At 35.2% G+C, this 15,171-nt stretch overlaps 1 protein-coding gene across 1 annotated transcript; it reads right to left on the reverse strand.

Annotated features, from left to right (window-relative positions):
* Positions 1-3,927: 3,927 nt before the first annotated feature.
* On the reverse strand, positions 3,928-14,036 carry LOC145787741 (uncharacterized). The gene is made up of 11 exons (XM_082599549.1): positions 13,882-14,036; positions 13,425-13,513; positions 12,615-12,745; positions 11,523-11,678; positions 9,956-10,130; positions 8,926-9,063; positions 8,150-8,198; positions 7,024-7,157; positions 5,988-6,193; positions 5,627-5,765; positions 3,928-5,121 (listed from the first exon to the last, which is right to left on the reverse strand). Exons 1-11 carry the CDS (start codon positions 13,916-13,918, stop codon positions 5,056-5,058), a joined length of 1,320 nt encoding a protein of 439 aa, XP_082455675.1. The 5' UTR covers positions 13,919-14,036; the 3' UTR covers positions 3,928-5,055.
* Between the last annotated feature and the right edge of the window lie 1,135 nt (positions 14,037-15,171).

Below are 15,171 nucleotides of genomic sequence, written 5' to 3' on the forward strand. Positions count from 1 at the left end.
CAGACCAGATAAATTACTTCGCCATGCTTCAGCTAATCTCGTGTACGAAATTATTCCAAATGAAATGAAATCCAGACAAAGGCATTGTGTGAACAGACAGTTCATTTCAAAGTAGGCTGCTTCAGTTTAGTTTTGAAGTGAGCTACCTGTGGCTTTGTGTTTAGACCACATTTAATTACAGTATTATTTTTGTTATTCTACTGTATACATAGCTTAGATTGTTATGTAAATACTTGAACAAATTAACATAATAGCCTACTCATACTCACTGATGGAAATTTGTATTGTTTAATGCGTGGTATCAGTATCACATCAACTAAGTTAAAGAAATCATTTTCAAATAATACTGATTCTTAGTGATTTAATCACTGTCACTCAGTAGAGTCAGCCTCGACTAAATAGGTCAGAGAGATTAACTGAGAAAACACAAAAGAAACGTGTACATTACTATAGCTTTTATAGTGTAGAATAAAATATTTTCGTTCACCCACTTAGTATGGTAATATTGTCACAGCTCAGGGAGTGTCCAAACTTTTTTCCAGGCGGGCCAAATATGATAATGCGGAAGTGCCCGCCGGCCAACAATCTTGATATCTTACTTTGCTAGAATAGTGCATTAGCTATCAGTGGCGTAGCCAAGGGGGGGTTGGGGGTTACAACCCCCCCCTTTGGCACGCGTGTGAAGTCACGATATTGAGAATGATGCTTTTAGTCAAAAAAAAATTGCCTAATTTTAAACAAAATTGCATTAAAAGAGCATGTTTTGCCAATACCAAACATTCAAACATCTCAGCCAGGAATTGGCAACAAGAAAACATAGAGACTTAGCTTTATTTCCGAAAAATGCCGAAGAAAACATGATCTTATCCTTTTGCTATGCCACCGGACAGCACTATTTTACAAGAATATTCATAACCACATCTTTGTTGAAAATGCTCTCAGAATGCACCAAATTAAAAGTAATTTTTCAAAATTTTCTGGGGAGGCCCCCCAGACCCTCGTCGCTGGGTCGTCAAACCCCCCCCCCTTTCAAAATTTCTGGCTACGCTACTGTTAGCTACTGTAGTAATATCGTGGTATTAAATATTATTTTCATACCACAAAGCAATATGCAGGTTTAAGTATTTGGTTATAAAAGTTACATACCACGAGATGTGGTATGTTATCACATCAGCTTTTCCGTTATAAATTAAAGCACTCAGAAATTTTGTAAAACACAGCTGTGTTGATGTGAAAGATGAAACTGACGTCTTGATTTCAATACCCAGGGCAAGTCTGATTCGAGGTTAATGGTAGACAAGCCTACACATCACGCTCACACATGCGAGAGTCGCTCAGTTTTGATCTCAAGCGATTCTTGTTCAAGTTCATAACCGAGACACGTCTGCTCACACAAATATGTTGATCCGAACAAGCTCAACGTTTTCTCTGCAAAGCGTTCGCATGTTTGGAATTTTATTTAATAATAACAATGTAAAGGTTTTATTTATTGCCGCTCTACAACAGCTAAGGTCTTTTACAGACAGGGTTTAGTTTTAAATTTTATATCAGGTTTACGATGTCACCAGATTATTACCCGACTTATCCTCACTGCGTTATGCAAGAAAGAACATAATCGGTACCGTTTTCAAAGTCTTTGGTTTGATCCGACCTGGAATCGATTTAAAATCTACCAGAACCAGGACCGAAACCACTCGGCCAATGAGCTGGTAGAATTTTATTTAATCCAGCTGCTTGTAAAAAGCAGGAGGGAAAGGTGTTGTCGGCTTCGCCGTCGCAGAGGAGCTCAATTAGCTGCAGGCGAACCGAAGCCTCATCAGGGTTCACGCAGAAAAAAAAAAAGAATAGCAATATAAGTCATCCTTTTACATTTTGCGGCAAAATCTCGAAAATGGTCGTTGAATTTGCAAGCAAGGAAATGAATGAACACTCGCCAATTACTGATAGTCATTACTATACTCTTTACTGTCTTCAGGATAATAATAGCTGATTTCTCAATTAAAGGGGACCTGAAATGAAAAATGAAAATTTTTTTGTTAATTCTTTGGTGTTAAAGTATTACCTTTTTTGAAAAATTTTTTTGATAAACTTTTTTGTTTGGCAAATATAACAAAAAGAAAATCAGCCACCGGATGGCGCTATGTGCCTTATGACGTAGTTGGTTGTTCACTCAGTTGGTAGCTTCATACAATAACAGTTCAGTTGAGTTCTTTTTATTTCTGACCATCATATCAAAACAATACACGTCAGCATAGCAAAGGTCGAGAAAGGGGTAGAAGCGACAAAACGCGAACGTTAAAACGTGCTTGCACAATTCGTAATCTTTAAAGATGTCTGAATTCAAAAAAGGATTTTTGTTTGAACCAAAAAGACAGCGCTTTGACAGAGATGACTGTGATTCGGATTCGAGCTACGACAGTGCCAGCTCCGACAGCAGTCGGATGAAGAATTGAAATGGTGTCGGTGTGGAAATTGTGCCATCATGCCAACAATAATGGAAAATGAATGTTGCCAGTAGCCAGATAAAAATTTTAATTTTATAAATTTAGAAAAAGAGAAAAAAAGGCTAGTGAGTTTATTTCTTTAAAAAAATTCTAAATTTATAAAAATTTATTAAGGTGTTGCGACCGTGCCATATTTTAAACTGATTGTCCTGCTTTTGTATCATGTACGCTGTAATGTCCGCGTTTTGTCGCTTCTACTTTTTTCTAGACCTCTGCTATGTTTGTCATATACTGGTTTTACGTTGTGATGGTCAGAAATAAAAGCAAACTTAACACGGCCACAAAAAATGCGCAGTCTAACGATTGAGTCACTTCGGGTTAGAATTTACTTTAAAAGAAAAACACCTCCTGGTGGTATCGAACTAATATCCTTGGTATTATGAGCCAGACAAAGATCGAACGCGCCACTGATGCACTTAGCCAAAACAGTTGAATTTAGAAGTTATAAATGCACTTTTTTTCATTTGTTCGTCTTTTACTTTGAAGAGAAGGTAAAAGAAAAATGTGCAGCAACAGCGCGAATACGCGGTGAAAGTGATGTAAAGATTAAAAAAGGCATAGAACGGCTACATCTACGGCACCGTAAGCATAGCCACTTCCGGCCAGAAAATGGTCGCTGCACATACGGCAGTGCTTGTTGACTGGTGGGTTTTTGAGTTTCATCGCAGAGATCCATTTCTTAAGCTTGTCTTGATTATTCAGAGGTAAACGATGAAATAGTACCCCTTTCATGTTTCTTCTATTACTACAACCGGGAGCCATACAAAAAACCATCTCAACGCGTAAAACTCAAGTATAAAATTGTTCTTTGTATATGTAGCCCACTTGTTTATAGTTTATTTGTATGCAAACTAGTGGTTCTGAATTCTGCCTGAACAACCAAGTACGTCATCAAAGATTTTGACCAATCAGAATCCTTTAAATCAATATCCCTTTTATTAGATTTTTGAGCTAATGACAAACCCCAAAAAAATTTTATTGCTACAAATCGCTTTTTCTCATAAAGATCTATGAATACAAAAGCTATATATTTTCGTTGCAGTGCACTTTTAAGACGCAATAATGATTCTAACTTTTCTCTCTTGCCTGTGAAAAAATTTTGTCTTTTTATCTTTAATTAACTTTTTTAAATGCAAGTTGAATTTGTATGATTTCTGTGTGTTTGTGGGCCAAAAACAACACATTATGCAACAGCAGGCGCGGCCATACGAAAACGCATCGGGGGCCGGACTTTGCATATCCTTGCTTGCCATAGCTCATGCCCAAAGACGTTTATAAATAACTTGTATGATATTATTTTGCCTGCCGGTATTACCAAAAATGTACAATTTAAATTCACTTGTCAAGCGACACGGCTCATATTTTATTCTCACGTTTTATAGAAATGTAATTTTTAAACTTATATTAACTCGTTTTTCTTGCATGATATGCGGTATCGAAGTCACTAGAGAAGGTAGCATTTAGATTTACAGAAGAATGTTTTGGATTTTATACACAGATCATGTCACAAATGCAGAAATTTTTATTCACCTACAACAAAACAGGAATCTTAGTAACAAAACTCAGACAACTCAAATTTCTGAGACATAACATCGGTGTTATTATCGGCTACAAAGCATCAGCTACAAAGCATACAACAGCGACGTAGTAGGCTAAAACAAAAGCAGGTTACGTTACCGACGAAGCCTATTTCAAAATAAATGTTTAATTAAGTTTATCCAAAAGCGTCCAACTATCTCAAACTGTTGGATAACGCTTGAGACCTCACTGCAATGCAACCAGTGAAGCACGACCAAAGCACTTCAGTCAAATGTAAAACACAAAGTGAAGATATCTTCTTTGTTTGAACGTTTTATGAAGGTCCGATCGGAATTCAGCATGATATCTTCCTGAACTCCTTATGATTCCTCTGCCAGTGGATTGATGAAAAGTTTTAGAATTTGTAAAAATTGTTTTTTGCTTACTATGATAGCTACAAAAGCTCCCTTCTTACTGCGTTATGGCAGTATGTTGAAGGAAATATTTTTTATCAGCTGCTAACACAGCAGTTGCTGCTCAATCGTTTTGCAGCCCATGCAGAGCTTCTGTGAAGGCCAAATATTCTACTACAGCGCTGTCGTGTACGGAATGATTGTGCAAAATTATAGCTTACTAGCTTGACTTTGCGAAATAAAAAATAAAGCATATAATGCGTTGAAACCGCTGGAATTGATAAACATACCATCATCCAATCTTGTTTAAAAGATGTGCTTTTGATAGACTTTAGAGGCAGCACTTTTGTGCAAGTTTTGTAATGTGATCTTAGATTTCAGTGTTTAACACTGTTTAACACAGATTCTATTTGAATAAGAACTGAAGATGCTCATTATGTAGCGAAATATATATTCTTTTTAAACATGAGGCTGGTTGAACTTTATTTTAATAATTCTCAAAAAAAAAAGTGTTTAACACTGATACGAATCCAGCACAAAAATTCAAACTTTGGCATCAGCGGATGTGATGACGTCATTTCGATGTTCCAACCCAAAGTATTGATTCGAATATGATGACGTCATCCCTCATCGTCGAGTTCTTGGACCGACCTACTTTGTTGCTTCCAACGAAGGCTGTTGCCGGCCTGGTGGAATAAAACGCATTTAAACTTGTGAAGTTTTTGGGTGACTTCAATAAGAGGTGCGATTAAGACTAACAATTGTTTGCTTATAAACAAAATGATGGAGACTTGTTTTAAATTGTAAAATAATTACCACTCAGTGTGGAATTAACACCTCTCAAATATATTAGCAAATTTACACAATTGAACTAAAATTTCATTTTTATGAATATTAACACCGAAATTAATTAGCTTAATCAAATAAAAGTTATAAAATACATTGTTGAGTTTATGAACTAAACTGACATGGTGAAAATTCCTTATTTTGTGTAATTTAAATTAACTGCAAGAACGTTTTTCAATCTTTTAAAAATGTGCGAAGGAATTGTCTTAATTATTATGTGAAGTCGTAGAGCAGACATTTCAGCATGCCTGCGACATTGTAGAAAGATATAAACCATCCAATTATAGATATAACATTTACAGATCAGGGATTTATTTTAAGTTTATAAAAATACCTAAAAAATACCTGATAGTTCTTATAAGCAGGACTAAAGCATTCAGGTTCTTTTAAACCTAAAATTGCGTCTAATTTTTCTCTTGCGTTCTTCAAGCCGTTTTCTAGTTTGGAATTTTCTTCGTGTCTTTTTTCCTTTTTGGTTTTGTTTCTGTGAAATGAAAATGCAATAAAAGGAAATTTGAGACTTAAACATTTTTGTCTGTTTGCTCACAGTTTTTATGACAACATTCAAATGAGAAAGTTACAAAAGTTTAATGCTTGAGTGCATGGTCGCTGAAAAAAAAAAACAAAAAAAAACAGTTGTCCAAAGTTACATAGTATGTAAACCATTGTTACAGAGCAACCAGTTGTCATGAAAGTCAAAAACCACCTTTTGAGGCCGTTAATGTTTCCCATTCCTGATTTGGTTGACTGAAAACCATTTGAGAGTTTGATTTGGCTATGGCTGGTAGCTGAACTTTCATTGCTTGACGTTGTAAAAGCGTCGGAATGTTCACATTCCAACGGGTGATTGTTTGGAGTGGAGTGGCACTCTGCAATAGAACCCCCACTGCCTTCTTTGGGCTTGCTTTCGACCTGAAAATATTATTAAAGCGCAACATTCACTAAAGATAAGCAGAAAATAAAATGTTTGTATCACCGCATCCAAATGTCATGATGAGCATGCGTTTCACAAGTGGCGCCATAACTTTCTAATTATTAGTCTCCAAGCTACTGTATTAACAAAATCCTTTAAACTCTGTTCAGAAGCATACTTTTACAACGCTAACAGGCTGCATAACTGTAATTCATCTTTGCTCATGTTACATGGAGATTCTTAAAGTATAACTTCTTTGCTGCCTTTATTGATTCGAACATTTCTATGCTCTTCTCTGACATATCTGATTATGACAAAATCAACGGTGGAAATGACATCATAGATACGTTGCCAGATGAGTACGCAATGAAACAAGGAACTTCAGGTCGGCCTCTGGTGTGTTTCTTGTTAGACGTGGCTGGCTTAGCATCCTACTTCATCTGTACTGAACACAAGCTAGTCCTCAGGAAAAAGCATCAACGAAATAAATTTTTAAAGGAACTTGTCATTTTGTTATGCACTTCTTATTTTTTTGGAAGGTTTGAGAAGGTTCTATATAAGAAAGTGCTGCTTATGCTGAATAGGGGTATTGTTGTCGTAACAGAGGTAAGCGTAGAAGCAGATGGCTGATAGTAAAGTTTAGCACTGAGCATATTTTGATACAAGTAATTTTTTTCAATTTTCATAAAAATGTGTCAGATGTGTGTTATTTAAATCAATAATCACTCGGAATAAAACGATGGCACACCGAGTGGATGTAGGCTACCAAATAAGTACAAACAAATATTTAACTTAATTAAGATGTCATTTTTCGTCAGTCAAATCTCACCTTTAAATTTTTTGCTTTTATCATATTTCGTAATCTATCTTTGTTCCTCTTCCTCTCTTCCATTAAAGTTTCTTGGACGACTGCTCTAACATCATCAGATCTAGGGGATCTCTCGGTGCCACAAAGGTGGTTCCCTACGTGATGCAAATCAATTTTACATTCGGAGCATTAAACAACCGAGTAACAGCAATGCAAATCAAGTGAGTTTATTTTGCAACAATTGAAGTCAAGTCAATTTATTTTGCAACAATTGTAGTCAAGTCAATTTATTTTGCAACAATTGAAGTCAAGTCAATTTATTTTGCAACAATTGAAGTCAAGTCAATTTATTTTGCAACAATTGAAGTCAAGTCAATTTACAGTATTTTGCAACAATTGTAGTCAAGTCAATTTATTTTGCAACAATTGAAGTCAATTTATTTTGCAACAATTGAAGTCAAGTCAATTTATTTTGCAACAATTGTAGTCAAGTCAATTTATTTCATTTCAATAGCGCCACATATATAAGCAATTAACAAACAAGCAGAGTAAATGAAAAGTAAAGGCAATGCATTGTAAGTTACAGCTGTTGGTTTGATTACGGCGCAATCAGGATGGTAGGGAAAGACCATAAGCCGTCAGCATCTAGTCAGCCACCACCCTATAAAATAAATCTAACCACACATTCATGCACACGCCTGTGCAGTCACGTACACTATTTCATTAAATAAAAATGGTTTAGCCACTGATAAATTACAAACTAAATTACAATAAACGCTAGCAACAAAGGCGATTTAAATTTTATTGCACAAAAAAAAGAAAAAAGTGATGACAAGTTTTCAAAACTTTTCACTTTGAAATTTTAAAGAAAATTGGCTATTACAAAAATAAAAGGCTCAGCAAGACTGAACAACCGAGTAATAGCAATGCATTAGTTGTTGCTGCCACACTATTTGTAGGTTATATGACTCTGCAACTAATTGATCGGGAAAATTGTATAAATAACTAAAAAGTGTTGCTCACTTCATTCCGTGTTTGTTTATTTTGTCTTAAAAATTGATTTATGTTTTACAACAGTAGCTACTTACGATTCCTTTGTTAAATATTCTAATATTGAAAACTTCGAAGATCAAAAGGTAACACTCACCAACTTGAATGGATTCCTGCAAAACAGGCTGCATCATCACAGGATTGTCCTGGAATAGTATATTGGATCAGCACAAATTTCAAGTAATAAAAACGCTGGTAAGCATTGCACGAATTGTTATAAATTTAATATACATTTCCTTCACAACACAAAAACTAGGAATGTTATAAATTGTTGCTGAAACTCTGAAATCGAAATACGGCAAAAAGGGCTTTTAAACAATCCTGGAAGAATGGGTTGCGAAATTTCTTCAAAGTAAAAACAAATATCTTGAAATGTGTTTCGGGTGGAGGATTTATCCTGTTACCAACTTAACCTTGCTGTGTTTTCCATGACTACACCAAGAGGTTACTCAAAAATAATCTGTCTCTGATACAGTCGACCAGAATGATTGGACCAAAGGCTTTTTGTCGAAGAGTTGCTACTCTATTGGTAGATGCAAAATAATGCAATCGTTTGTGATACGGTTTATGGTCTGTTAATTAGCACGCTTGCAAAAAGAAGAATTTGTTACAATGCAAACGAATTTGTTTTCATATAACTGAGTCGTTCATATTAAGCATTATTATGGGTTTGACACCTGTCAGAAAATATTTCATTTTTTTGATATTTATTACAATTGGAATATTGGTGAGTGCATTAGCTTGTTTTGACTACAAGAATTAAGTTATTAGTAAAAACATTAAAAATGTTTAGTTTTGTTTTACCTTTTTTCACTTAAATATTTTGCAAAACCAAACATGCTACGCAATCGGTAAAGCAGACTTAGAACTCACTTTGATCGGAAGGGAAGGAAGAAAGGACAAGGAGCTGTTTCGTAGGTTACATCCAATTCCAACTTTTTGAATGTTTCTATCTTCAAATTTTGAAAACGTCGGTTCAACTTTGGTTGAGTGCAATACATGTTCGTGGTCCTAATGACGCATATCAACAAGTTGATTGGTAGCCTTAAAAGATTACATCACTTCCCAGACAGCAAATCAACCGTTTTTTACATTGATTCAACGTCTGCAGTCTTGATTTGCTATTTGAGATGATCTAATAACTTATAAATATAAAACTGCCTGTTTCGAAAATGATATGTTCGCACGAGCAGTTTCGAGTGGGAGAGATAGTTTGGCAGCACTGCTCGTCAACCAAGGGACATTTCTTCACAGCGAAGGCGAGTGACTTGAAAGCTTGTGAATATATTGTCCAATTGTGTGGGATGCGTGTGTCCACTTTCAGTTGAGTGGTAACTGTATCCCCTTCGTGGCTTGTTTAAAGGGATGAACTTGATGATAAGTTTAAATAGATGCGGGTTGACTGGTCAGGGTATTCACTAAACCTTCCGTCGAGTCGCGTTCAATTAATTTTTTGCAACACATCCATTCGTGCTTTATGTTTCGAGTTTGTCATGTAAGAAATACGTGTTAACTGCTATAAACCTAGACGTGGTTTAGAGTCTCTCGTAGACCACTTTTTGTCAGATTTTGACCCAATTAAAGTTGCAGCTTGGCACCAACACACAAAAAGTAAACAATGTGGCGTCACGATCATGGTATAGGCTGCAAGATTGTGAACCCAATTATGTACCCACTCGTTCAGTTACCGGGTAGGCTACAGCGCTGTAAAGAAAGTAGAAATCGAAAGTGTAACATCAAAACAAGGCTTCTCAACTTTACTGTTTATTGCAAAAGTCCAAATATGATAAAAAAGATTTAACAAAACAGTGATGTTACAAAAAAACAAAATAGGCGTATAGTGGTATAAAGATCGTATTCAATGAAAGTCTGTTTTTTTTTGCCCTTCATACCGCTAATTTACCTTGCAATTGTTTACTTGGGATGTCTGGACTGCTGTACTTTTCGTGCGGACAGGAATTGCCGTAGATTGCATTGGCTCAGTTTGTTGGTGTTTTGATACTTGAAGCAAGACAATTTTTTTACTCAAGTCTTCTTTCAAACGAGCTTCTTTGGTTTGAACATACTTGGATTTCAATCTGGTTGACAAAATTAATCGCAAATAAAACAAGAAAGGAAATTTCACGTAATGAATGAAGCAAAAATCTAAACTGTGTAAGCCTAATATCAAATGCAGGGCTGTGTTAACCGTGTACCGCGCCGCTCGCGAATGATTTTTTTTAACTGGTAGACTAACATTTTAAATCAAACCTTCTACCCAAATCCAATTTTATTTGATGAATTTACTTACATGCAAAGCAACCTATGGTTACATGCAATGTGTATCTTGATAAAAAAATATATTGCGCCAAAAATGGCCAAAACAAGATTATATTTGTCAAAAATTGTCGGGGGCAAGACCCCGACACCTCCTATCCAGCTTTATTTTTTTTTGCACATGACGTGTTGCATTGTCTATTTATCTTATGGATTTTGTTTTGTGAAAACTCTTGTCCTTTCCCAAGTTTTTTCCACCTCCGCTACCGTACTGTATTGTCGGCATATTTACTTTTTTTTCTAAAAGATCTTAAAAGTTGTTTACTCATTGCTGAAATGAGGACTGTAAATTTTTTCCATACAGTGAAAGAGTTTATGGTCACAACGCTTTCATTGCCTATTTTTAAGAGCCACCACCAAACATAAGGGCCCACTAGTGGATTTCGGGGGAAAGAGCAAGATGGTGCTCACATGGCCGTGGTTAAGTGAAACGGTGAACAAGCATTGTATATTAACTTTTACATTAAATTTGTAGCTTAAATGTTTTATAAAGAATTAATTTTCTGCTTATTCTATATACTTCATTCTATTCAGAAAACTTAATGATGCTTCTTTAGAAGATGCAGTTTCAGTAACAGAGTGATTTCAACAATACAGATTGAACTTAGCTATGCAATCTAAACATTTTAAAAATCATTTGCATCTTTAGCAAAGCGTTAGAAAATATAAGCGAATGATTGTTCGTCTATGAACGCAAATCATGCACTTAGTTTCTAAACTACATTCAAATCCTACACTTCAAAGTAATCCAAACCTAAATCCAAACACTAACGTAACCCTGGAAACACAACAAAAGTGAGATCACAGTGATAAATATCAAGTTGCAGATCAAACTAACCGGAGAGAGATCACGGTTTACAAGGTGGAACCCAAATCAAAGCATCTCACTTTGTGGTGCTGAGATTACATATCAGAGCAGCAGTGAGTTAACATTTTGCTTTTGGTTCATCTTCTAAGCTTTCCTGATTTCTTAACACTCATAGTTTCTTTCATATGTTATGGCGCTGAAGCGGTGAAACAAGAAACAAAATGCAGCATTTCGAAAGTGAGATCCGTAAATGTAGCCTACCTTGTTGGGTGCAACACTACTAGAAGAAGGAGACGAAAACATTTCTGCAATTTTGTTTTAGAAGTAGTCAAGCTAAAGCACTTACATCTTGCTCGAAGCAACTGATTGAACGGCTGGTTGAGTCGTGAGAAACGAATCTGTTTGCTGAGTTTGAGATACTTGATTAAAATTATTCTTATTGCTGCTGTTTGCACGACTTCCAATCCACACGTCGTTGGTTTGAACATATTTACTCGCTGAGCTGCATAATAATAAAATCAAAGAACTAAGATTGTTTGACAAAATATATTCCCAATTATTTCATGATTTGATAATTACAATTATAGAAAATAACTTTTATTTTTTCTCAAATAGCGGCAATTGTCTATATACATTTAACTGATTTTTATATAAACGATATTTTGCTTGCGTTGTTTTTACAAAATAAGAGACTTACTCGTATACAAATGATGCAATATCATGGCGATCTATACTACTGGCCATCCCAACGTGGCAACAGCCAAATAATGTGGGGGCCTATACGAAAATTCAATTTACCAACTGAGATAAGTGTTACAACATATAATCAGCAATTTTTGTTGGTCAAGTAATGTCTTGAGCCTAAAAATTGTAAATACAGTGCCAAAAGGTAATTAAGATGTAGTAATATGATTAAATAAGTGGCAAGAAAGCAGGACAATAGCTACATGTTAAGAATACAATGAGAATCAATCAAGGTATCAACAGAATCAAGGAACATGAAATCAAGAGTGACCCAACTTTCAAAACACTCAGTATGTTAAAATTCGTTTTCTAATCCAGAAGTATTTGTTTGTTAGTAATAAATCATGCAAAGACGCCTTTTTTACGCCTAATATCTGTTAGTTGCCAAAACTTAATAGGCCCCCACATTATTTGGCTGTTGCCACGATGGTATGGCCAGTAGTATAGATCGCCATGTGCAATATGCAATGCTAAATACCAAATAACAATAATGTGTCAAGTCAATAGTTTTGATAATATTTGTGCATTCTTGACGTTGTTTAGTAAAAAGTTCATAAATATTTGCCATCTTTCGTTGTTATCCACTTACGATTCAGTTTTATGATTGAATTATAGCATGACATAAATACGATAAGTAGTGTGGATGCGTCACAATTCATTTCATGACGAGTAAGTAACCATGACGATAACGAACTTTATCGTTTTGTGGTTATCCTCCTTTGTTAGAATGCATTGCGAGCCAAGGAGAGCTTTCATTGAATCAGCGGAAGAGGCTGCTTCCATCTCGTCTTCAAAGCTCTTCATTCCTCTGACCTTGTTGTCAATCTGGAACATGCATTGAATCTTACACGTGAAGGTTTTGGAACACCTCTTAAAGCATGAAAAGAAAAAACGTCACAAACCAAAATGACAAATACAGATCCTTCAGCAAAATTAGCAAAGCGTATTCCATTGAACGTAGGTAATCAAAAGTTGTAACACAGAAATTAATACAAGCCGCGTTAATTTTGCTACTACGAAAGCTTTCCGAGCAGTATCGCCATATACAAATTTTAAGAAATTTTAAGGTATCAGGAAACTGCGATAGCGGAAATTCAAAAGTTCCTGGAACCAAAAGCCCTGATGCAGCGTCAAACCAACGACCTTTCTAAAGATCACTACAAAATTGGCAAAAAAGCAGGACGTGAAAAAAGGAAAAACGTTTTTTTAATTTAAGATGCGATCGACTGTAGCAAATTGGGATGTTGATATCCTATCCAGTAAGCTACTCGGTATGCTTCTGCAGTTTCCACAATATAAAGCCTACCAAAAGCCAAATAAGTCAGCTATCATCTTGGATAATATCATGCTGTTTCAATTAAAAAATATTTGGTGAAAATAAATGTTATTAATGGAAGATTTGTATAAACACTAATATTGATTAAATATAGAACTTTTCGCAAATTTGAATGAATACGTTATCAAGTACAACAGCTATATGTTTTTAATCTACTTTAACGTGCACCTTTGAACTTCTAAAATGATATTTCCAAAAAAGACAGAATAAAAATAGAGTGAACAAAATTCCTGGAAGTACCCAAGGAGCTATGGCATCTGCAACAAAGTAAGGTGGTTGTTACTTCTATCCATATATCAAACTAAATTACTAAAAAATTTGCGTGAGTTATTAATGTCCAAGTTGTAGACTAAAAATGCAAAGCAAGGTAAGCTGTAGGCTATTGTGAATCATGTAATAAACCTATTGAAAAATTTAAACACTTTGTTGCATTGAAAAAGGCGATAAATTTATTTTGTTTGTGTTAAATCAACACAAACATAAGTTATATTCTGACATCATCTTCACCATTATAATATCATTCATCAACCAAGTTCAGAGCTTATACTCCTCCTGACTTCCCATATACATATACAGCCTAAGACTAGAGTTAAATTTCAATTTATAAACTTTATAGAATGCTCACTGGTTAAATTTTCCTGTTCCACCACTGTTGCTGTCATCGAGATGCAGATCACACCATTGCTTCCAATACCTACTTCAATAAGACATTGAGCCAATCCTTACTTACAACTGGTTGAATACTATATTGGACCAGTAAACAACTAAATGCAAATACTGAAGTCTAAGTTGGTTTAGAGTAGATTAAGCACTGAAATAGCATAATACCAAAGATCTAAACAGCACATGACACTCTCTGTGACACGAGCAAAGCCAAAATTTGTAATTTGCCGCAACATTTAAATTAACGAACTTTAATTTTGTTTGTAATAACAAAGAATCGAACTTGATATTTTTTAACTTAAGATATTTTAATCACTTTTGAAAGTTTTATTCTAGTAATTTGTTGCATCAAAAATAATAAAGACTAGCATCAAAAACCAACTCCTGCAGATTTGTTTTGTAAGCCACTTGACTCCTCGACCACTGATTTAGTTTTCGATGATAGAGAGCAAAGTACCTACACTTGAAAAAAGTGGTTGGAAAAGTTTTAAGTTTTGTTAATTCAACCAGCTAAGAAAGGTTGTTCAAGTGCTTGATAGGTTCTCTAGGTCTGCTTACTTTCCCGTCAGTTGCTTTTGAAGAAATAGGAAACAGTAAAACAACACCAATGCGATTTCTAGCGTTGAAAAAAGTTCATCCATTTGAAAAGCAACTGTAATGTAATAGAAGATATCAATCAAGTTATAACGCAAGCCACAACTTGTTGTCAATGCGCAGTATCCAAATTATACAACAGTTTCGTGTTATCCCGGATATGGTCGATATTCGATTAATTTCTAGTTTTCTTTCTAATCAAATCACACAAATCCTCAATTAGGCTACTTGCAGTTGCAAAACATACTCACATTTACGACGTCCACGTTTTGTCGCTTCTACCTTTTTCTGGACCTCTGCTATGTTTTGGCAATATTATTTTCGTTGTGAATTGTGATGGTTAAAAATAAAAACAAACTGATCTGAACTGATTTCTTTTCTTTGTCTTTATGGGTCCCTAACACGTTTACATAATAAAGTAGCCTACTGATCTAAATAATTCAGAAGCTTGACTTATAAGCATTCTCGCGCACAACCAATAAAATTATAAATTTTTGTCAAAACATTTCTTCCCCACTCCAGAATGCAAATAAATTTGATGTAAAGAGATTTCAAAGAGAGCTCTGGTCAATCGTACCTTCGTTGAGGTCACCACTCTTTGATTTGTAACCCCGTGAAGTTGTTACTGCAAGCCTCGCTCTAGAAGTCAAGCTCTAGA

Source organism: Aplidium turbinatum, chromosome 18, assembly GCF_918807975.1.
Source record: "Aplidium turbinatum chromosome 18, kaAplTurb1.1, whole genome shotgun sequence".
NCBI lineage: Eukaryota > Metazoa > Chordata > Ascidiacea > Aplousobranchia > Polyclinidae > Aplidium > Aplidium turbinatum.